Source organism: Lithobates pipiens, unplaced genomic scaffold (assembly GCF_037356315.1).
Source record: "Lithobates pipiens isolate NorthernLeopardFrog02 unplaced genomic scaffold, aLitPip1_a1.2 Scaffold_19, whole genome shotgun sequence".
NCBI lineage: Eukaryota > Metazoa > Chordata > Amphibia > Anura > Ranidae > Lithobates > Lithobates pipiens.
Genome location: NW_027507764.1, coordinates 162970896 through 162995872, shown reverse-complemented (window position 1 = coordinate 162995872; position 24977 = coordinate 162970896). Strand labels below are relative to the sequence as shown.

General features: G+C 39.7%; 1 protein-coding gene across 1 annotated transcript in view; it reads right to left on the bottom strand.

Moving 5' to 3' along the window:
- Positions 1–815: 815 nt before the first annotated feature.
- Positions 816–24977, bottom strand: part of CMC1 (C-X9-C motif containing 1) — a 99560-nt gene continuing 75398 nt past the window's right edge. The window contains exons 3-4 of the mRNA XM_077491453.1: positions 14766–14856; positions 816–1767 (exon numbers count right to left, since the gene is read on the bottom strand). Coding sequence (XP_077347579.1) covers positions 1647–1767; positions 14766–14856 — 212 coding nt within the window. The 3' untranslated portion in view covers positions 816–1646. The remainder of the gene's footprint in view (positions 1768–14765; positions 14857–24977) is intronic.

Sequence of the window (24977 nt, the reverse complement as noted above, 5' to 3'; positions counted from 1 at the left end):
GCCTCTAGACCGTACATTTGATAATGCCACATGTTTTTTTTTTTATTAATCTACCTTTTGTAATTCGTAGTTTTTTATTTTCCTCCCCTGCGGCGATGGGCGGTCTCTTGCGGGGATCAGCATCATTTCCTGCTGAAGCCCGCACTGTCTCCTGGGATCTCGTTCAAGTAATCCCAGGAGACATTGCGGCTAATGCACCCGGAATCTCGCGAGATTTCGGCTAATACACCCTAAATCTCGCGAGATTTCTGCTGTAATAGCCGAATTCACGCGAGATTTAGGGTGTATTAGCCGAAATCTCGCGAGATTCCGGGTGCATTAGCCGCAATGTCTCCTGGGATTACTTGGACGAGATCCCAGGAGACAGTGCGGGCTTCAGCAGGAAATGATGCTGATCCCCGCAAGAGACCGCCCATCGCCGCAGGGGAGGAAAATAAAAAACTACGAATTACAAAAGGTAGATTAATAAAAAAAAAAACATGTGGCATTATCAAATGTACGGTCTAGAGGCAACAGAATGGGCAAATATATTATTATGAGTGCAGAACCCCTTTAATCTTTATATTATAAACTATAATATTCCTAGTGGGATATTCATAGGGTATTCCATCACATAACTGTGTATTTAAGAAATAGCTTTAATTATAGGGAAATGCTCGGAGATGAAACAGAACACATTAAACCGAACCTTAAATTCATTTATAGTACTATTGATTGTTTTTTAGCTGTGGCCCAAATGTTATGACATTATCCTGAGACCCCAGTAAAATGTTAAAAAAATGTAACCACAAGCCAAAACTTTTTCTTTTTTTCCATTTTGGAGTATAGGAAGATTACACCTTTTTTGTGTCATCTGTGTCCCATAAGCAAGATTTCTCTTCACTTAGGAAAAAATAGGGATAGAGTGGATCTCCCCAACGGGGGCACAGACAGCAATACAAACTTGACAGGGTCTTCCAATTCCTCTTCCCTGAATCCAAAACTAAAAAAAAATGTTTTTCCTTTTATCACATACTGCTAAGTACCCTATCAAATCCATGCACAGGACATTGCTCACGTCTCTAAATGTATGCATATTTTATTTTTTTTACACTTATGCAGAAAAAAGGAAAAAGAGTGCAAGAATGTTATTATTCATTGTTGGTTATGAATTAAAGCTGGCCCGAGATTTTTAGTAAGCTTTTTTGTTATTCAGCCAGTGGACTTGGCAGGCAGAAAAAAAAAACACAAGCACAAGCCCTGTGGATGTCGAAAAGATCGGCTACACATCAAAACTCAATCCATCTATGGTATACTTTTAAAATATGAAAGTGAAATTTGAATAGTGGAGCATTGTTAATATGCGGCACATTTGCTTTATTCACGTCATACTATCAGGGGTTGACGAAATTTGGTTCTCTTCTCTAGAAAATCAGTTATCGACCCAAATCTGAAGTGAAATGTTAGTACTTATAGATCAGGCATTACTGTACAATAGATCAAGGTACAGATCTATAAACCACAAAATTATTTCACATACAATATCTTCCATTTTTTTTATTTTTGAAAAAGTAAAAAAATAAAAATAAAAAAAAAGATACACAGAACTCACAGAATCACCATGCAATTTAGGTACACATCATAATAGATAATTAGAAGGGTAAATGTTACATGCTGGTTGGTAATTTCTGTTCTCTTTTTCTGGCAGGAATACCAGTTCTTCTAAATTCTTCTCTTTCCTTTAAATATTCTTGCTTACATTCTTCATAAAAAACAGGATCTTTATAGCTAGGAAATAAATAAAGAACATTTATGTTTTAATAAAAAAAATTCTAATCTATATTAATTTAACAGATTACAGATAAAAAACGAAGCCCCATTTTTACAGGAGACACTGAAAGGCAAGATTTTTTAATTAATTCATACAGATATTGGACCTTTAGTGCCTACAAGTGTTATACTTGAATAAAAAACACAAAGGAAAATGTTCCCTTTTAACCACTTGCTGACCAAGCCTTTTCTGGCACGTTGTTTACAAGTTTAAGACCCCTTTCACACTGAGGCGCTTTACAGGCGCTAAAGTGCTAAAAATAGCGCGTGCAAAGAACCTCTCCCGTTTCTTCAGTGTGAAAGCCTGAGGGCTTTCACAATGGAGTGGTTGCGCTTGCAGGACGGTAAAAAAATGTCCTGCAAGCCGTATTCTTTGTAGAGCTGTAGGAGTGGTGTATACACAGCTCCTACCTATTGAAAACAATGGGGCAGCGGCGCTAAACCGCCACTGCAGCAGCGCTTTGCGGGCGGTTTTGACCCCTTTTCGACCGCTAGTGGGGGTTAAAACCACCCCGCTAGCGGCTGAATAGCACAGCTAAAACAACGGTAAAGTGGCGCCAAGAATAGCGCCGCTTTACCGCCGATGCCCGTCCCAGTGTGAAAGGGCTCTAAATCAGTATTTTTTACTAGAAAATTTCTTAGAACCCCTAAACATATATATTTTTTAGCAGAGATCATAGAGAATAAAATGTTGATCATTGCAATATTTTATGTCACACTGTATTTGTATAAATATATATATACGGTAGTTGTGCACATAAGTTTACATACCCTGGCAGAATTTATGATTTCTTGGCCATTTTTCCGAGAATATGGATAACACAAAAAAACTTTTCTTTCACTCATGGTTAGTGTTGGCTGAAGCCATTTATTATCAACTGTGTTTACTCTTTTTAAATCATAATGACAACAGAAACTACCCAAATGACCCTGATCAAAAGTTTACATACCCCAGTTCTTAACACCGTGTATTGCCCCTTTTAACATCAATGACAGCTTGAAGTATTTTGTGTTTGAGGCTCTTTATCTTCTCATGCGCAGCTTCCTGGCTGATGAATGCAAATATTCCTCCACTATTTTTTAATAACATACTGCATTAAATTTTGACCAAATTGTGCCTTTGTAGCTCACACATCCCCAAAACATCAGCGAAGCACCTCCGTGTTTCACAGGAGGAATGGTGTACCTTCGTCATAGGCCTTGTTGACTCCTCTCCAAATGTAGTGTTTATGGTTCTGGCCAAAAAGCTCAATTTTGGTCTCATGACTCCAAATGACTTTGTGCCAGGTTGTTTGAGGCTGGTCTCTGTGCTGTTTGGCGTATTGTAAGTGGGATACTTTGTGGCATTTGCGTAGTAATGGCTTTCTTCTGGCGACTCGACCATACAGCCCATCTTTCAAGTACCTCCTTATTGTGGGAAATGCAAAAGAGAACCCTGCGCTAAGATTGAAATACAATAATGTAGATAATACATTGAGCTGCTCTCCTCAAAGTGCAATTAACCAACTTTGTGAAATGTGGGTTGTATGTGATAAGGGGGCGCTAATATAGAAACAAAACACGATTGGTGAAATCGTGACAGATGCAGTGCAAATTAAAATAATGTACATATATGACATTAGTACCTCAATACAAAAATGCACATATAAGTGAAAATTACTACCTCAATACAAAAATGCAAATATTATAAGTGAAAACAAGAATCCAATATAAAGCAGCAATAATATCTTATTGCAAAATTAATCAGGTGCAAAAAAAAAAAGGGACAAATGATCAAATAGGTGAAACAGCAAAGATGTCCATATCACTGAAGCGAGTTGAAACTATCCACCATCACCAACGAAAACGATAATGGAAAACAAATGGACACCCAGTGAGTAATGGTAAGTAGCCTACTTACCAAATCACCATGACCCCTTTAGTTAACCACTTAACAACCGCCCATTGCCGATTAACGGCTTCAGGGCGGTTGTTTAACTCTGAGAGGCCGTTAATTAACGGCCTCCCAGAATTCTGCTCTCACGCGCCCCCTGGGGCGCGCACACGAGATCATCCGTGACCGCCGAGATCATCCGTGACCGCCGGGTCCACTGCATCACGGATCACGGTAAACGGCCGCTCGTCGCGGCCATTTACCACGTGATCACTCCGTCAAATGACGGAGTGATCACTTGTAAACAAACCGGCGTCATGTTATGACACCGATTCCTCCCTCCCCCTCTCTGTACCGATCGGTACAGCGGAGGGGAAAGAGATCGGTGTTAGCAGCGCTGTGGGCTGCATCTGCAGTGCCCACATCGCTGCTCACCGAATTTAACCCCTCAATTCCCTGCCAATACTCTGCAATACCCTGCAATACTCTGCAGTACCCTGCCATTACTCTGCAGTACCCCCCAATACTCTGCAGTACCCCCCAATACTCTGCAGTACCCCCCAATACTCTGCAGTACCCCGCCATTACTCTGCAGTACCCCGCCATTACTCTGCAGTACCCCGCCATTACTCTGCAGTACCCCGCCATTACTCTGCAGTACCCCGCCATTACTCCGCCATTACTCTGCAGTACCCTGCCATTACTCTGCAGTACCCTGCCATTACTCTGCAGTACCCTGCCATTACTCTGCAGTACCCTGCCATTACTCTGCAGTACCCTGCCATTACTCTGCAGTACCCTGCCATTACTCTGCAGTACCCTGCCATTACTCTGCAGTACCCTGCCATTACTCTGCAGTACCCGCAATTACTCTGCAGTACCCGCCATTACTCTGCAGTACCCGCCATTACTCTGCAGTACCCCCCAATACTCTGCAGTACCCCCCAATACTCTGCAATACCCCCCAATACTCTGCAATACCCCCCAATACTCTGCAATACCCTGCCATAAATTGCCATACCCAGCCATACTCGGAGATACCCAGCCATACTCTGTGATACCCAGCCATAGACACCCCCCCACCCCTCACCGCCCTCCGGTGCTTCTACCAACTTGCCAGTACGATCAAAGCCAGAGTCTTTTTTTTTATTTTTTATTTCAGGCTTCCCAGCCTAGAGGTGAGATGTGGGGTCATACTGACCCCCAGATTTCACTGTAAAGAGGACCTGTCACCCCATATTCCTATTACAAGGGATGTTTACATTCCTTGTAATAGGAATAAAAGTGATCAAAAATTTATTTTTGGGGAAAAAAATTTCAAACTAAAATAAATAAAGTAAAATGAACAATAAAAAAATAAAATAAAGCGCCCCTGTCCCCATGTGCTCGCATGCAGAAGCGAACGCATACGTAAGCCCCATCCACATATGAAAACGGTGTTCAAACCACACATGTGAGGTATCGCCACGAACGTTAGAGCGAGAGCAATAATTCTAGCACTAGACCTCCTCTGCAACTCAAAACATGTAACCAGTAAAAAAAATTTAAAGCGTCGCCTATGGGGATTTTTTAAGTAACGACGTTTGGCGCCATTCCACGGGCATGTGCAATTTTGAAGAGTGACATGTTCGATATCTTTTTACTCAGCATAACTTCATCTTTCACTTTATGCAAAAATTGGGCTAACTTTACTGTTTTTTTTGTTTTTTTTAAGCACAAAACTGTTTTTTCCCCAAAAAAACACGTTCGAAAATTTGCTGCGCAAATACCGTGTGAGATAAAAATTTGCAACGACCACCATTGTATTCTCCAGGGTCTTTGCTAAAAAAAAATATATAATGTTTTGGGGTTCTCTGTAATTTTCTAGCAAATAAATGATGATTTTTACATGTAGGAGAGAAATGTCAGAATTGTCCTGGGTGCTCCAGAACGCCTGATGGCGCTCCCTGCATGTTGGGCCTCTGTATGTGGCCACACTGTGTAAAAGTCTCACACATGTGGTATCGCCGTACTCGGGAGTAATAGCAGAATGTGTTTTGGGGTGTAATTTGTGGTATGCATATGCTGTGTGTGAGAAATAACCTGATAAAATGACAATTTTGTTAAAAAAAAAAAGGAAAAAAAATCTTGATTTTGCAAAGAATTGTGGGAAAAAATGACAACTTCAAAAAACTCATCATGCCTCTTACTAAATACATTGGAATGTCTTCTTTCCAAAAAGGGGTCATTTGGGGGGTATTTGTACTTTTCTGGCATGTTAGGGGCTCAAGAATTGAAATAGGCCGTCAGTCCTTCAGGTGTGATCAATTTTCAGATATTGGCACCATAGCTTGTGGACTCTATAACTTTCACAAAGACCAAATAATATCCACCAATTTGTACTTATTTTTACCAAAGATATGTAGTAGTATAAATTTTGGCCAAAATTTATGAAGAAAAAATTACTAATCTGCTAAATTTTATAACAGAAACGAAGAAAAATTCATTTTTTCGCAGAATTTTCGGTCTTTTTTCTTTTATAGCACAAAAAATAAAAAACTGAGAGGTGATTAAATACCACCAAAAGAAAGCTCTATTTGTGTGAAAAAAAGAACAAAAATTTCATATAGGTCCAGTGTTGCATGACTGAGTAATTGTCATTCAAAATGTGAGAGGACCAAAAGCTGAAAATTGGTCTGGTTATTAAGGGTGTTTAAGTGCCCAGTGGTCAAGTGGTTAAAAAGGCAGGTCAGGTGGGACTTTGACAGATTTAAGGAACTGTCAACCTATGCTGGCGAGATCCAATGGGGTATTGCCTGGGAGATCACTCCAATCCACAGTTGCTCAGAAAAGATAAAGAGAGCAGAACCATTTTGTAATAACGTTTTATTAAAAATACACATATAAAACAAATAGCCTCTTACATTAAAAAGTGCCTTGCCTCAGCACTGGAGGGAGATTGCATGTAGAACTGTGTGGATTGTGAAGCAGCTGTACCGCTTGCGTTGTTGGTAGTCGGCGTGAGTTCCACCACCTGGACTGTAGAAACCAGAAGTACAGAGAATGTGACCGGGATGCACCTCGACATACGTTTCATTGTGATGACGACATCAGGAAGCGCTTGTATTGAGGTACTAATTTTCACTTATAATATGTGCAATAAGATATTATTGCCGCTTTATATTGAACTCTTGTTTTCATTTATATGTGTATTTTTGTATTGAGGTAGTAATTTTCACTTGTAATATCTGCATTTTTGTATTGAGGTACTAATGTCACATATGTATATTATTTTAATTTGCACTGCATCTGTCAAGATTTCACCAATTGTGTTTTGTTTCTATATTAGCGCCCCCTTATCACATACAACCTATACCTTCTTATTGTGCATCTTGAAACAGCCACACCACGTTTTCAGAGAGTCCTGTAATTCACCTGAAGCTATTTGTGGGTTTTTGCATCCCAAACAATTTTCCTGGCAGTTGTGGCTGCAATTTTAGTTGGTCTACCTGACCGTGGTGTGTTTCAACAGAATCCCTCATTTTCCACTTCTTGATTAGAGTTTGACCACTGCTGATTGGCATTCTCAATTACTTGGATATCTTTTTATGTCCCTTTCCTGTTTTATACAGTTCAACTTCTTTTTCCCACGGATCCTTTGAAAATTCTTTTGCTTTTCCTATGACTCAGAATCCAGAAACATCAGTGCAGCACTGGATGAAAGATGTGAGGGTCTGTAAGGAGTCCAGAAAATAACTGACCTTTTATACACACACACTAATTACAAGCAAACAGATCACAGGTGAGGATTGTTACCTTTAATAGCCATTCAAACCCCTTTGTGTCAACTTTTGTGCATGTTATCAGACCAAAATCATCAGGGTATGTAAACTTTTGATCAGGGTCCTTTGGGTAGTTTCTGTTGTCATTATGATTTAAAAAGAGTAAACAGTTGATTGATAATAAATGGCTTCAGCCATGCACTAACCACGAGTGAAAGAAAAGTGTTTGTGTTATTCATATGCTCTGAAAAATGGCCAAGAAATCATAAATTCTACCAGGGTATGTAAACTTATGAGCCCAACTGTATACGTATTGCAGTCGGAAAGTGGTTAATAATTTATTCAACAAAAGGTTAAAAAGGTGTAATGATGTACTGTGTAAAATATGGAAATTTTGACTTAACTGTGAGGCCTCATGCACACTAGACATTTTTACGGCTGCTTCTTTTGGATTCAGGCGTTTTTTTTTACGCAGCCAGTAAATATCCCAGCATGTTATCCTATGTGTTTATGCACACATATGCTGTTAGCGTTTTTCTGACAGAGGTATTTTCTGGCTGGAAAAAAAAAACAGAACTAGTGGGTTTTAAAAGGCGTTTTTCAGCTGTAAAAACGCTCTAACTCCGATAAAAGCTTAAAAAACGCTGAAAGACACTGCTATTCGGCATTTATCAGTGTTTTTGAGCCATAAGCTTTTGTAGAAGTATAATTTTGCTTAACCACTTAAGGACCAGGCCTCTTTTTCAGACTCGGTGTTTACATGTTTAAAACAGTTTTTATTGCCAGAAAATAACTTAGAACCCCCAAACATTATATATTTTATTTTCTAACACCCTAGAGAATAAAATGGCGGTCGTTGAAATACTTTTTTTCACACCCTATTTGCGCAGGGGACTTACAAACTTTTTTGGGGGAAAAAACACACTTTTTTTGAATAAAAAAATAAGACAACAGTAAAATTAGCCCAATTTTTTATTTTTATTTTATATTGTGAAAGATAATGTTACGCCGAGTAAATTGATACCCAAAATGTCACGCTTCAAAATTGCGCCCACTCGTGGAATGGCGTCAAACTTTTACCCTCAAAAATCTCCATAAGTGACATTTAAAAAATTCTACAGGTTGCATGTTTTGCGCTGCAGAGGAGGTCTATAGCTAGAATTATTGTTCTCGCTCTACCAATCGCGGAAATACCCCACATGTGTGGTTTGACTACCGTTTTCATATGCGGGCGCTACTCACGTATGCGTTCGCTTCTGCGGGCAAGCTCGTCCGGACGGGGTGTTTTAAAAAAAAAAAAATTTTTCCTTATTTATTTTACTTGATTTTATTTATTTTTACACCGTTTAAAAAAAAAATTGATAATTTTTATTCCTATTACAAGGAATGCAAACATCCCTTGTAATAATGACAGGTCCTCTTAAATATGAGATCTGGGGTCAAAAAGACCTCAGATCTCATATTTGGACTTAAATGCAATAATAAAAAAAAAAAAAAAAGTAATTTGAAAAAATGACATTGAAAAAATGTTCCTTTAAGAGGTATGGGCGGAAGTGAAGTTTTGACGTCGCTTCCACCCTCCTATGGTATAGAGAGGAGTGGGGGCCATCTTAGCCTCACTCGTCTCCATACCCAGCAACAAGAAGCACCTGATCGCCTTTGACGCTACCGACGGCTCCGGTAAGCCGCGGAGGGCGCGGGAGAGCGGCAGGGTGGCACCTCTCCTGCCGCTGATAACGCTGATTTCGTGGCGAACCCGCCACGGAGACCACCATTATCATAAACTTCCTGTAAAGAAGGACATCTTGGTTGTGACAGCAGCTGCTGCCGTTACCAAGATATCCCTCTTCAAAGTACCAACCTATATATACAGGAGGAGGTCTTTAAGTGGTTAAAAAAAGGCTAAAAACCGCTACAGATAAAAAACGCTGAAAAACACTACTGCAAAAATGCTGCAACACTCATTCTACAGCTTTCTACAGCTAACACTACTGGCATTTTTATAACGCCCAGCGTACATGAGGCATTACAGTATAGGACACAGGATGTGTAGTCATAGACCATGGGTTATATGCCAGTACATTTAGGTGATTGGACAAAAAAAGGTTTCTTGTGCACAATCCCCTGTGCACCCTTTTATAACCCTACCGACTCAGTGCGACTCCAGGACTTGTGTCCTGTACTATACCTTAAGACATGAAATTTACAGATAAATCCAAATTCCCATTGCAAAGTAAAAGACATGCGACATATTGTCATAGACCATTGGATGTCCCAAAGCAATAAACTGAGGGTTGGGCAACAATAGCAAACAGCAACAAATAGGCTCACAAGGAAACAAGGGTACATATCAACAGAAGAGGTCCATCACTCAAGGGCGCTAGCATAAAAAAAAAAAAAAAAAGAGTCTCATAGAGCAGAGAGTGCGGTTATATGAGGGTGCACTGGGGGCATTGACAAGCAAGATTTTGCCAGTGTTCAATCACCTGAAGGTAATGGCATATAAACCATGGTCTAGAATTACACATCCTCTAATCCTGCACCCCCCCAAAGTCACTCTGTTGTGTTGCTGCCTGAAGCAGCAAAGCAACCCTCAAACTATATATAGTTATTTACTAACATTTGCAACATGCTTCACAGTTGGTATGAGGTTTTTCCACCAAAATTCTGACTGGTGTGCACACAAACATGTCCACTGTTACTGTGGCCAAACAATTCAATCTTTAATTTATCAGTCCACAACATCTTGTCCAAAAAGGCCTGGTCTTTGTTTATATGTTTAATAGCAAACTCTTGCTCTAATATTCTTTTGGGACAGCAAAAGATTTTCCCTGGCACACTTCCCACGCAGGTTAAATTGGTGCCATCTCTTCGGTTTTATTCGCTGACATCTAATATACAAATCCTGATTTCAACTGTATGGATTTGAAGTAGATGTATGTTGTACTTATTTTCTCCAGGTGACAAACCTGCATTTTCATTCATTATATTATATTTATGATTATGGGAATGAATACACTATGTCTTTATGTGTCATATGCTCAAGTATATCACAGTTGTAGGCACCGTTTGAATTAAGATCTAATGTCTGCCTGTTCGAATATGTGGATAAAGTCAACAAATTTCATGGGAGGAACTTACATTTTTACATGACTGAATGCTGTTTTGTTAATATATTTACACATTTAATTTTACCATGTTTCATGTAACTCTTGCAGTCTTTAGAAGATTATTGTTAAAGGATATCTTAACCAAAGAGAAAAAATTTAATATTTTGCACTGTAGCTTGCCAGTTGTTACTTAGATGTGGTGGCTACATTCCTCGTAATTTATTTTAGGCTTAAAAAGTGTTAATAAAGTAAGTTTTTTTTTTATTATTAAAATAACAAACATGTTATACTTGCTCTGTGTAGTGGTATTGCACAGAGTGGCCCCGATCCTCCTCTTCTGGCGTCCCCAGTGGCGATTTTTGCTTCTCCTCTTCTTTTTAGGACAACCATAGCCAGCCACTTGCTATGGGGAGAAACGTAGTCTGCAAACTCCCGACCTGTGTCTATGGAGCCGTGTTTCAAAGACTTACACAGCAGGACTTTGGACTGCTCCCCACTTTCTCTTCACTGCATTTTATTGACAGCAGCAAGAGCCAATGGTTCCTGCTGCTCCTCGAATGCGGTGTGAAAAGTAAGGGGAGAATGGGTGGAGCCGTGGACAGTGCTCATATCTTCTCCTACTCTTCCACATGAGGGGGGGGGGGGTTTGATTGGGTGGTGCCATTAAGGTAATGCATTAAGGTGAAAAACGTTTTTAGGTTTAGTAACGTTTTAAAATACAGAAAATACCAGCTGATCTTGTCAGAAACACAATGCCCTTGTCACGTCCTGTGAGCTCAACTGAAAGCACACTGTATTTTCTGCTTTCCAAGTTCTCTACTGTAAACTAATAATCCTCCCACTATGTAATGAAGATCAATAGAGGAGAGACCATTTTGTATTCCAAACCAGGAGAGCAAACTGGGTGATAAGCAAGGTTCCATCCAAAAAACAAAGTGAAGGCGTTAGTGTAGTGACTCAAGGACAGGGGGTATGTTATTTGCAGAACTACCAGGTAATAAATCACCTACCCAAATCTAAGGACTGACAAGTTGCAATAAATGATATGTTTGTTTGTTTTTGGCTTTAGATACAAATTAAAATTATTGCCCAATAAAATCAAGGAATGCAGCAATTATCAATTCAAGTATTGCTTACAATAATCAGTTTGTGCTGAAGTTGTAGACTTAATTTTACTATACTGAAGAAGGGTTTAGAACCTCTGTCAGGATTTAAATACCATTTATTTCTTGTTTATGGAGTTTTTCCCTTACTTTCTGCATAGGTAACAAGTGCCAAACAGTACAAGAAAATAGAAAACTCCACTGTGGGGGCCAAAGGCACCATTTATGTTGGGTTCATTCTCTTACAGTGTACTAAAGCACATGCTAATGTGTGTTAGATCATGCATAATGTCTATTTTGTTAGGGCAGCCCATTGATTTTAAATCTTCCCCACTTTATATTAAAAAAAAAAAGTTTCTGGGCTGCAACTGGGTTTTTAATTGGAACTATGCCCATGGACATTCAAGTATTTATATATTGTTAACAAGCAGTAAATGAGACTTGAAACAAGCCCCTACCGTCCTATGTAGCTTCAGACACTATGGAGTAATCCTAAATTTAACAGTAAGCATGTTCACTTTCTTTTCATTAGCTTAGCTCATTATCCTCCTGCTGACACTAGTGACTTGACAGCAAGCAGAGGCTTCCAATGTCTAATGTAAATACAGACAGAAGCACAGGAAAAAAATGACAGAAAAGTGCTCAAGTTAGACTTTAACTTTAAAGCGGAGGTCCACCCTAAAATGGACCTCCGCTCATCGGAATCCCCCCCCCCCCCTCCGGCGCCACAATTGGCACCTTTCAGGGGGGAGGGGGGTGCAGTTACCTGGATAATCCAGGTAACTGCACCCACTTCCGGGATAGCTGTCTGCGGAAAGGGGCGTAGATTACGCCCCTTTCCACAACTGCCCGCCCCTTTGCGCAAGTGCCCCGCTGCCTGCTGGGAAACACACAGTTCCCAGAGGCAGCGGGGACCGTCCGGATTGCGCCGCGCGGCTCGTGCATGCGCAGTAGGGAACCGGGAAATGAAGCCGAAAGGCTCCATTTCCTGATTCCCATACCCAAGATGGCGGCGGCAGGACCCGACAGACGACCTAGCGATCGGCTTCGGGTGCCGACATCGCGGGCGCGCTGGACAGGTAAGTGTCACTATTTTAAAAGTCAGCAGCTGCAGTATTTGTAGCTGCTGGCTTTTAAAAAAAAAAAAAAAACGCGGAGTCCCGGTGGACTCCCGCTTTAAGGACTGCTTTTTGTGAAATTGAGGATGAATTGTTCTACCAAGGTCTGCAACTACAGAGATCAGGGAGGACTTTGGGTGCACTGCAGTGGGCTGATTCACTTGCGGACTTCAGGTCAGTAAAACAAAACTGTGAGGAGCTCCTTGCAATATATTTGGCACAAAGGTACATTAAGACAATGTAATGTTACAATCACCCTAGTGATATCTCCATGGGCACTAAAAAACGAAACTCCAGCAAGAACAAAATCCTACAACGTGAAACTAACATTTAAGGAACGATAGCAACTTTACTGGACGAATTCATCAAGCTATCATATAAAAAGCATGGGACTAAACTTGACTTTTACAAGAAATCTGTCAGGAAGCAAAAAACCCATAAGGGGAAGGCTTAAGTCTTGTGCGCATCTTACAACTGTTGGCCAACCGAGAGTCTGATTTTTGTCTTAAGGGCGTGTGCCAGGATCTTGTCTTGCATACTTACGGTACACAATTGTCGTGCAACAAACACAAATGCAGTGATGTACTACGAGGCATTTCAGCTCATGAGCGCCACTCTTTGGGCCCCTTCTGCTAATTTTGTATTTGGTGAGCATTGATTCCGACAATGCATGTTTGTACTTTCAACTTTTGTGTGACTGATTTGTATACTGACCATACGAAAATCTGACAACAGACCATCCGGTGAAAATTTACTAGTCTGCCATCCAACACTTGTGTTGGCCGAAAGTTGGACAATTGTCAAAAGGAGCATACTAACGGTCAGCTTTTCGAACAACAGTCTGTCAACAGACAATCCCCTGCCAACATTTGCATTGCGTGTACGAGGCTTTAGAAAGAAGCATCTATTTTCTGATCTAAGTTTGTATACTAGTTCCTCTGTCACCCAGTGATTATGAATACACTTAGCTTCAATACCTAAAATCTAGAAAGCAGATAGCATGCTGCAAAGTCCTAGTAACATTTGTGTCTACTGTAGGTAGATGTTTTGGGGCAAGTCCTGCTGTTGCACCCTAGCATGGCAAGAACTTCCCCACCATTGTCTGGAGCAAAGAGAAATACCTACTACTGCTGGGTACAAGGAGCATTCAACTCTCGCCTTCATCCCAAAATGCAGCAGTGAAATTCTAAGTGTTCTTCTCACTTCTGTGGGTGAACTGAGTAGGTGAGGGGAAAAAGGAAGAAATTAATAAGCAGTAGGGGAAAAGGGGGGGGGGGGGTGGAATTTTAATGAACCTGATCCTTTGTCCATTTAAGATTGCACTTTAAGGGCTCATGCACACTGCATCTCAAATCAAATCTCATTTGTTTATGCTTAGAAACTCCCCTCGCATTTTTCAGAGGAGTTTTTGAGTAGAAAAGGCATCCAAGTGACCAAAAAAGCCCAAAAAAGCAAAAAAAGAAAATATGAGGGGAGGGTTTGTGAAAAAAAAATGCGCAAAAACGTGCAAAGCACAAGCTTCTTCAAGCTTTTAAGCAGAGAAATAAAAGCTCAAATGCCTGTAAAATGAGCTTTTCTTTTGAGCTGCAGTGTGCATAAGCCCTAAAGATGCATTAGCTGTTCGCAATGACTGCCACTCTATCAATTATCTGCATTTGTTGGGCAAAATATAAGATACAGCGTCCCCTACAGCCAAGTAAGATAAAATGAGTTGGGTTTCTTTAGCAAAAATTCCTGCTTTTATTTTGAAGAGAAGTCACTTTTCCATTTGAAAACCTCTTACACATTGTCTACCATATAATCAGCAAATAATCGTACTATGCTCTCTGCTCCTTCTCTGTTAGGAAATTAAAGTAGGCTGACTCAGTTCTGTTGATGTGCTGTAACTGAACCCTAGAAGACAACTTCCACACATGTAGCTCATAGTAGGGCAGTCATTCTTCAAATCAGCAAATACTTGAGTGGTAAGAGGAAAGGAAAGAACCACTTACTGCTTTGTGAGACACTCCTTCAGTGCTGCATTTTCATCTCGACATTTTACCACCATGAGAAAACCGCTTTCTTGACAGCATTTTGTGAAAGCTAAAGATAAAAAAAACCACAATAAATAGTTGGTTCATATCTAGTAAATCTCCATTGCTTGTCACGCCTTTCCAATCTGAAGTGGTTAAAATGTTGCATCTGGTTTGTTATAAACCTCAGAACAAGAGGACTATACTGGGATAAGTTCTGTCACACCTAAAGCATGAGGTGAAGATAAGTCTTTTCTTTCACCACTTTAAAAAGCTATTGTACACACAATACTAATTATAAACTGAATATAAATCATGGAACAAAAGTGGAGCAGGTGCCCACAGAAACCAAACAAAAATTAAACAAAAAACAAAAAAGTTTAAAAGTTTTTAAGGTTAGCAAAGCAAGTAATACATAACTGAACCAAAAGGATCGTAGTTGCCCTTTAAGTAGAGCGGGGAAAGGTAAAACCTGTTTAGTAGAGTGGGTAAAACAGTTTTAATGAAATGGGGAAGGGTTTTAACATCTGGCAATTTTTTGATTTTCTAGTTGTGTTCTTGCTGGGAAGAATATCCTCATATCTTGTCCCAGTAACAATGGTCAGAAAATAAGGAAAAAAAAACCCATTGAAATACAGTTAGTAGGGATGGGCAAATGGTTCGGCCCAAGCGCAAGTTTGGCCCGAACTTTGGTATGCGGTGCTCGGGGTAAAGCCGCCGAAACACTGTTAAAGTTTTTGGAACATAAATAATCAAAAGTGCCAATTTTAAAGGCTTATATGCAAGTTATTGTCATAAAAATTGGTTGGGGACCCGAGTCCTCATCCTCACAACCCTTGCCCGATGGTTAGGGGGGTTCTGTGGGCAGGGGGGTTTATCGGAATCTGGAAGCCTCCTTTAACAAGGGAACCCCCAGATCCCAGCCTCCCCCGTGTGAAATGGTAACAAGGTACAAATGTACTCCTACTACTTCACACAAAAAAGTGCCAAAATGTTTAAAAAAAACAAGACGCAGCTTGGAACAAGTCCTTTATTAAAAAATAAAAAAATTAAAATGTTCCACAATGTCCATTCATCTTCTTATATCGCTCCGCCAACGTACCGAAAAAAGAAAAAAAATCTATGACCGACCGGCCTCCATGGAAGGCTCCCGCCGTGTGACACTTCATCTCCTTTGACAGTTCTTATATAACTGAGGGTGGGGCCATCCAGTGATGCACACAGGTGACCCCGTCCCCTCTGATGGCAAAGGGGGCATCAGAGGGGGGCGGGGTGTTCGTGTGTTCTGCCAAATTTTTTGCCTGTTCGCATGTTCTGCTGCGAACAGGAGGGTGTTCTGCTCATCATTAACAGTTAGTTGTCACTGCTGACTCACTGCTGCTCTTATGCTAAAACTCAAATGCAATCAGGCAGTACACTTATCCAGACTAGACTGGGGCAAGCATGCGTCATTTAAATGCTGGGTAGATCTGGAACAGAATACACTTGCAGTTTCTCTTGCTGCTTACCCTGACAAAAGAGGAATGTCCCCAATTTGGCCAAACATCACCTGCTTATAAAGGGCCACATTATTCACTATCATTAAAACTCAGTAATATTGCACCGGGTAATCAGCTATCGTAACAGCCTTTGCACCAGCTGTACAGGATACACAATTATAAGTCTAACCGGTTCAGTTTCAAAGACTTCCTGTGAAAAGGGGGCTGGCTCTCAATCTCCGATATCAGAATCCTGACAGATCCCCAGTTAAAGTGTCTGTTAACCCCCCAAAAAAACTGATCCTGTTCCCTTAAAGCATGTTATACAGCACAGTGCTTGTGTTGTGTAATTCTGCCTGCTGTATCACCTGTAATACCTGGCTGATCCTGCCTGGTTCTGCCCTCACCTCTGTACGCTAACCATAATATATCAGGGCTGCTGAGCCCTGACACCGTGGTCAGCGTACATGCCTCCACCATCTGCTGCTATCTGCAGCTTGCTTCTGTCTCCCTCTGCCATCCTCCTCCCCTTCCCTGCCTGTCAGCTCTCACTAGCGCCGATCTGCTTCTCTCCCTGCTGCTTCAAAACTATCTTTATATCCTGCCCTCTGTCAGTTAAAAAGTTGTACCTTGGTGCCTGTGCTTTAGTTTAAAAAAAAAATGTTTTAAGAGCATTTCCCAGTGATCACATGACTCCTTGGCTCTCTCCCCCCCAGCTGATGTCAGCAGGGGAATCTCAGCCACACCCTCTGGAGCTATCATGGAATCATGCGATTGCTGGGAGATGCTGTTAAAAAGTTAGAAATTGTGGGTGGCGTAGTGGTATAGTGGGTAGCACTCTTGCCTAGCAGTAAGGGCCTGCGTGGGTTTCCTCCAGGTACTCCGGTTTCCTCCCACTATCCAAAGACATGCAGGTAGGTTAATTGGCTTCTGTCCAAAAATTGGCCCTAGTATATGAATGGGGACCTTGGATTGTGGGCTCCTTGAGGGTAGGGACCGATGTGAGTGTGCAATGTACAGAGATAGGGACAACTGTAGACACTCAGGTTGAACTGGATGGACTGGTGTCTTTATTCAACCTTACTAATTATGTAACTATGTAAATTGTATTTTTGTAAAGCACAGGCATTAGGATACAGCTTTTATCTGACAGATAGTGGCTTAATAACCACTTTAAAGCTCTACCAAACCATACAGGTTAGACATTAAACTTAACACTTTGGAATCCAGGAATGTCTTTACTAACATCCCAACATCTTTTGAATCACATTGCCTAGATCCAAATTCATTACAACATACCCTGCCTATCACTCACATTACGGCTTGCAATACATTATACAATTTTGTTATACAATTTTCCTTTAGATTTAGCAAAACCATATAATCTGAGGTCAAACTTAAACACTTTCAAATTGTATGCAATCAGACAGGCCCTTGCACTACATAGTTGAAGATAAATCTAAGGGCCCGTTCACAACACACGCAGTGCTTTTTTTCTCTGCTTCAAAAGAGCATTGAAAGTAGGTTATATGGGTTCCAAAGGCATAGTTCACATCAGCGCAGTGTGTTCCAGGGCTTTAGAGTTCCAGAAACAAAAGTACAACATGCTGCTTCCTGCACAGAACTGTACCGAAATTGGTAAAACACATCAAAAAAGCGTTAAAAAAAATGCACATGCAGAAAAGCATCCAGAATGGATCTGGAAGAAATATGGCTAGCTTACCTTACCTCACCGATTATTCACCAGGAGCCTATCTGTATAACACAGGTGTCCAATTGCAAAAACAATGTCTATGGGCCGGTTCACACTATTGCGATGCGAGAACCCTGCAAATCAACTGCGGGTTCCCACATCGCACCCGACACGCACGGCAGTTCACACTGCCATATGCAAACTGCTGGGGAGTGTCATTATATGTTAATGACACCCCCAATTCAGCTCGCATATCGCACTGCGAACTGACAGTTCGGACATGAATCAGATTGCATATGCGATCCGATTCTGGTCCGAACAGAAAAAAAGGTCCTGTGCGTGTTTGCACTGAATGCGGTGCGATATCAGCCATACTATCTGTATGGCTGACATCGCACCGCACAGACATCGCATGTAATGTGAACAGCAGTGCACTGAGAATTACATGCAATGTCTGCCAGCGCAATAGTGTGAACCTGCCCTAAAGCTTGCCATAATTGTGGCAGTTTGTTGAAAAGATCAAACTTTTGATTCCAGTGTCTGTTGAAATCACAAGGCAATCAAGCATAAATGGAGGTTTGGGTGTTATTGATATTGTCTCTGACCAGATCAGGGGTACAAGTCCAGTCACTTTTGAAGAAAGTACCTTCATTTTTTTACCCTTTTCATTACAATACTTCAATAAACTGTAAACTTATTTATCAGTTGGCCAAGTGTATGGCCAGCCTTCGGCTCTTTTCACAAAGCTAAGACACTAGGATAAGTACCCTAATTTTCTAAAAAGACAGTTATTTGCATGCTAAAGCCCATAGTTTAAAAATTACAGGTCAGGTGGCTGACAACAAAGATCCTTATTCTGGTGTTAGTGCTTTGTGAATTGAGACTGTAAATATGTAAAAAAAAAAAAAAAACATCTTATAACCAAGTTAAATCGACTCCTTTGCCAACAATGAATAAATCCACAAAATTCTAAAGTTGAAGAAAACCAGCTCTATTTTTTTAAAACCTAAAACATTTTACTAATAGAACCTTTATACTCTTGATATCCTTCAATGACATATGTAAGAAATGCAAAATACAAATATAGGATGCAATTAAATGGAAGGACCAATACATTCTGCATGATGGCACAAGCTGAATTTATAGCTTCTGAAATTGGTTTACACATGACTAGGGCTTCTAATATGTTATAGCTTTGTGATCAACAAATTAATCCTTCTTGTAAGCATTTTCTCACTCACTGACCAAATCGGATCTTCAAGTCTCGCCATGGCTGGCCTGCAGCCACATACTGTTTGTAAGGTCTTTTTCGTTTATTTAGCACAGGGATTTAATTAGAATCTTTCCTTTCATATCAGATAATAACTGCATTCTTATTTGTTTCGATTGATGCAGGGCTTTTACTTTTTTTTTCTCTTTGTAATGTTAGATTGGGCGTACTATGTGTCACATTATTTTACTTTTACTTAAACATTTAACAATGTGCTTGCTGATACAAAAGCACATCTACTGTATTTTTCTACATTAAAAGTGCTATGTTATAATTTGCCATATACATCGGGTAAAATAAGTATTGAACACATTACCATTTTTCGAGTTAAATACATTTCTAAAGGTGCTATTGGCATGACATTTTCACCACATGTCGGTAACAACCTATGCAATCCATACATAGAAAGAACCCAAAACAATCAAGTTCAGAAATTAAGTTATGTGTAATAAAATGGAATGAGACAGGGAAAAAAGTATTGAATACGCTAACTGAAAGATATATCGGTGGAGGGCTGCAGTGATGGTTATCCTTCTGGAACTTTGTCCTTCTGGTTGTCTTCACATAGGATCAATGGCTCTTAGAGTGATCCACAAGGTTCAGTGGCCCTTCTCCCCCAATTGTTCAGTTTGGCCGGGTGACCAGCTCTTGAAGATTCCAAGTTGTGCCAAACTTCTTCTATTTGAGAGATATGAAGGCCACTGTGCTCTAGATAAACTTTAGTGCAGCAAATGTTTTTTGCAACCTTCCCCAGATCTGTGCCTTGCAATAATCCTGTCTCTGAGCTCTGCAGGTAGTTCTTTTGACCTCATGGCTTTTGCTCTGATACAGTATGCATTGTCAGCTGTGAGGCCTTTTATAGAGGTGTGTGCATTTACAAATCATGTCCAAGCCATTTAATTTAACACAGGTGGAGACCAATCAAGGAACATCTCAGCAACGATCAGGAGAAATGAGAGGCACCTCAGCTAGATTTCAAGTGTTTTTGCAAAGGGTCTAAATACTTATGCTAATGTGATATTTCAGTTTTTCCTTTTTCAAATATTTGCAAACATTTCTAAAATGTTTCACTCCTGTCATTATGGGGTACTGAGTGAAGATTAATAGGAAAAGAAAATTAAGTTAAACAATGGTAGTATCAGGCTGTAACAAAAAAAAAAAAAAGGAAGCAGGTCTGAATACTTTATATACGCTGCTCAAAAAAAAATTAAAGGAACACTTTTAAAACACATCAGATTTCAATGGGGAAAAATATCATGCTGGATAGCTATACTTATACGGACTGGGTAATGTGTTAGGAACGGAAGGATGTCACATTGTTTAATGGAAATGAAAATCATCAACCTACAGAGGACTGAATTCAAAGACACCTTGAAAACCAAAATGAAAAAAAGATGCAGCAGGCTAGTCCATTTTGCTGAAATTTCATTGCAGCAACTCAAAATGGTATTCAGTAGTTTGTATGGCCCCCACATGCTTGTATGCATGCCTGACAACATCGGGGCATGCTCCTGTGACAATGAATGGTGTCCTGGGGTATTTCCTCCCAGATCTGGAACAGGGCATCACTCAGCTCCTGAACAGATCGAGGTGCAACCTGGCCACGTCAGATGGACCAAAAACATAATATCCGGGGGTTCAATTGGATTGAGGTCAGACGAGGGTGGGGGGCATTCAATGGCATCAATTCCTTCATCCTCCAAGAACGGACTGCATACTCTTGCCACATGAGGCCGGGCATTGTCCTGCACCAGCGTAGGGGTCTGACAATGGGTCCAAAGATTTAATTCCGATACCTAATTGCAGTCATTAAAGGCAGCATAATGGTGGTATTGATCCTATTGATGTTCAATAGAAACAATTTAGGAATAGCCAATCATTATATGATATATAATGAAAAAGATGTATAGTAAGAAGAGTTGTATGGCTAGGCATAAAATGACCTCGGTAATCAATAGGATCAATACTACCGTCAAATATATATAATATATTGTTTGTTTATTGCCCACGAGTGCATTATTTGCACTTCTTTTTCAATATCTTATTCATTCATTATTATTGGCAAATACACTCACAGATCTGGGAGATTCTAACTCAATTGGTAAGAGAAATTATATAATATCTCTACAACCATTTATAACCATCTTGACCCAATATGATGATTATCATTTCATTGAATTTGGAATTTGAGTTGATATACCCATAATTTTTTGGAATATATGCTAATATGATTTCTGTATTTTTTCCCTATACTTTCACCTTTAAAATGATGACTCTTTGAAACTTGTACTCTAACCTTGGAAACAATGTTTATGAACTAAATATAAGTTGTTTTTTGCTTTTTTATTTTATGATCTTAGTTATGATTAGTCGCTGCGTCAGTTCCTGAAGAAGCTCGAGTTATGAGCGAAACATGTTTAAAATCGCAGCTCAGCACTTATGCTTTTATGTATAAGAGTGGGGTAATCTTGGAGATATTCTACACTATATCCTGCCTCACTATATGTTTTATGGTTGTATAATGAAGTTTTGTTAACTATTGATGTATGTTGGAAAAATAAAAACATTTTTAGCAATTGATATTTAATTGCAGATTTCACTGATCTGATACCGGTAAAAGTCCCTGGGTTGGTATTTCCCAGCCCATTTTGGTCCTTTTTTTTGCTCTGTTTTACATATCTGACTGTTGGTATGATGTTCTTGTTATGAAATGCTGTATTACCTGTTGCATTTTTGTCTCATCGGTCCACAGAATATTTGCCTATAAGTCTTGGGGATAATCAAGATTATTTTTTTTTTTTTGGTAAATGTGAGATAAGCCTTTGTGTTCTTTTTGGTCAGCAATGGCTTTGGCCTTGGAACTCTCCCATGGATGCCATTTTTGCCCAGTCTCTTTCTTATTGTTAAATCATGAACACTGATCTTATTTGAGACAAGTGAGGCCTGCAGTTCTTTAGATGTTGTTCTGGGTTCTTTTATGACCTCCTGGATGAGTTGCCGTCATGCTCTTGGAGTAATTTTTGTTCCTGAGAAGGTTCACTACTGTTCCAAGTTATCTGCATTTGTGGATAATGGTCTTCCCCCGTGGTTCACTGGAGTTCCAAAGCCTTAGAAATGGTTTTGAAACCCTTCCTAGACAGATACTGTACATGTACTACTTACTTACTTTACTTAGTTTACTTACTTTGCTTCTAATCTGTTCTTGATTTTTTTTTTTTTTTTTTAGATTGTGGCATGATGTGTCTTTTTGTGATCTGTTAGCATGCTTCTCTTTGTCAGACAGCTATTTATGTGATTGCTTGATTCAACAGGTCTGGCAGTAATCAATGCTGGGTGTGGCAAGTGAAATTTAACTCCGCTTTCCAAACAATTGTGTTTAATCACAGTTCATTCATGATTCAACATGGGCGGAGGCAATTACCTTTTCACATAGGGCCAGGCAGGTTTAAAAAGCGTTTTTTAAGCTTAAATAGTAATTTAAAAACTGTATCTTGGATTTACCCGAGTTATCTTTGTGTAATATTAAAATTTGCTTGATGATCTGATTCATTTAAGAGTGAGAACTATGCAAAGATATTAGGAAGGGGGAAAATACTTTTTCACACAACTATATATATATATATATATATATATATATATATATATATATATATATAAGGGCTGCGGAAATTAACGATTAATTGTTCGATTAATCGTTAATTTCTTTGATCGATCAAAATAATTTTGATCGAGGACAATTCGCGGAGTGAGCTCCATGGTCTCGCCCATAGGAAAGGCCGTGGCTTCGGCCTAGCTCTGGAGCCGCGGCCATCTTGGTCCACCCGACGGTGGCCTAGACGCGCGCGCTGACGTCATCATCGCCCGCCTGCTTGTGTCTACTTTGAGGACGGACGGGTCTGCCTGCTGTCTATTCCAGACAGAGCAGACAATCATGAATATTAAGGTATGGGGGAGATGTGGGCAGTACTTTATGGGGGGAGATGTGGGCAGTACTTTATGGGGAGGAGATGTGGGCAGTACTTTATGGGGGGGAGATGTGGACAATACAGCATGTGGGGAAATGTGGACCGTACAGTATGGGGGAGATGTGGACATTACAGTTAAAGTTAAACTAACTTTCTACGTTTTTCTTAAAGTTGAATAAAAAAAATTGTAAAAACTGTATGTGCATTATAATTAATCTAAATTAGCTGATTAAAAAAAAAAAAATCAATTAATCGAACGGGAAAATTTTAATCAGTAACAGCCCTAATATATATATATATATATATATATATATATATATATATATATATATATATATATATATATATTTCCCCATACACACACATACAAACACACACACACACACACATATATACATTATATATATATATATATATATATACATACATATATACACACACATTTATTTTAATGAAAACAAAAATAGCCATAAATTCCTCTTAAATGCAGTAAGTACTATATTAAAAGTACAGTATAAATTCTTGAGCTGTAGGCTAGTGAAGTTATTATGTGAGGTCCCCATGGGAAAATTACTGCTGAACTGCTTTCGGTAAAGAAATAATTTCTCTTGACGCTTCTGAAGGCTGCTTTTATTTAGCAAAGCCATCGGGAGGTCCCTCTCACTTGTTAAGTCACCAGTCTTGTTTGGTTAAAAGGTGCGATATCCCAGGAAGAGACCCTTAGATACAGCAGCAAGCTTGCTTCAGAATGGTGATAAAAAAAGCTCTGCTTCAAGAAGAGCAGCAGAATCATTGTCAGGTGATAAAATAAACCCTTATGCTATGGAGCTACAGACTTGATGCTTATACCCATAAATAAAACAAGGCTGCAGGTTTTATCCATATTAACTTCTCCTCATAAAATCAATGCAAATTGCCATAGTTCAGTCACACATTTTTAAATGCATTAGATCTTTATCACTTTATCTTCCAACCAAAAGGATTAGGTTAGAATATTACAAACACTTATACATAAAGCACATCTACCATTCTGTAATAAACACATGCTACTTTATTTTTTTTCCAGTTATAAAGTTTCTTGGTATTTTTTTAAAAGTGATATTAAAAACGAATTTTTGGCATGTTACCAGGTCCGGGACCTACCTACGGAACAATTAGATGACTCCTTGGGTCCATTTAAAAAAAAAAAAAAAAAAAAACATGTTGTGTGAATGCATCAGTATTGCCACAAAATGAACTAATATTTTAATATGTGCAACATTTTATTTTTTGATATTTGAGTTTTCTTTCGCAGGGCGAATACAACATTCTCAACATTTGAACCCAAGAAAAAATGGTTTACAACATTCACTAGAAGAGTAAATAGTTTAAAACAATAGGCTAAGAATTGTTGACCAGAATATCTTCGCCCCTCTTCCTTCCGGGGGCCGAGAACTCTGGCTCTGTGACAGGCCGGAGTGGCATGAGGTCACTCCTGCGCATGCACGCGGGAGCCGTCAGTCACCGCATGACTCCTATTAGAAACAGCACGATGTGCCCTTTCTAAAGTGCACATTGCAGTAGTCTTCGGCGCCCGTCTTTTTCTTAAGGTGGATGTAAACCCACTCTCCTTTCTAAATTACTGCAATATTGGTTATCTAGAAGGATATATATGCCTCCTGCATGTATACTTATCTGTAAAATGTCTCCCCTCTGTCTGCTATGAGACCCGTAAAATGGCAGATTTTGTAGGTGGGTCTGTTTTCCAGGGCTCAGTGGGTGGAGTCGTGATGTCAGACTCCCCGT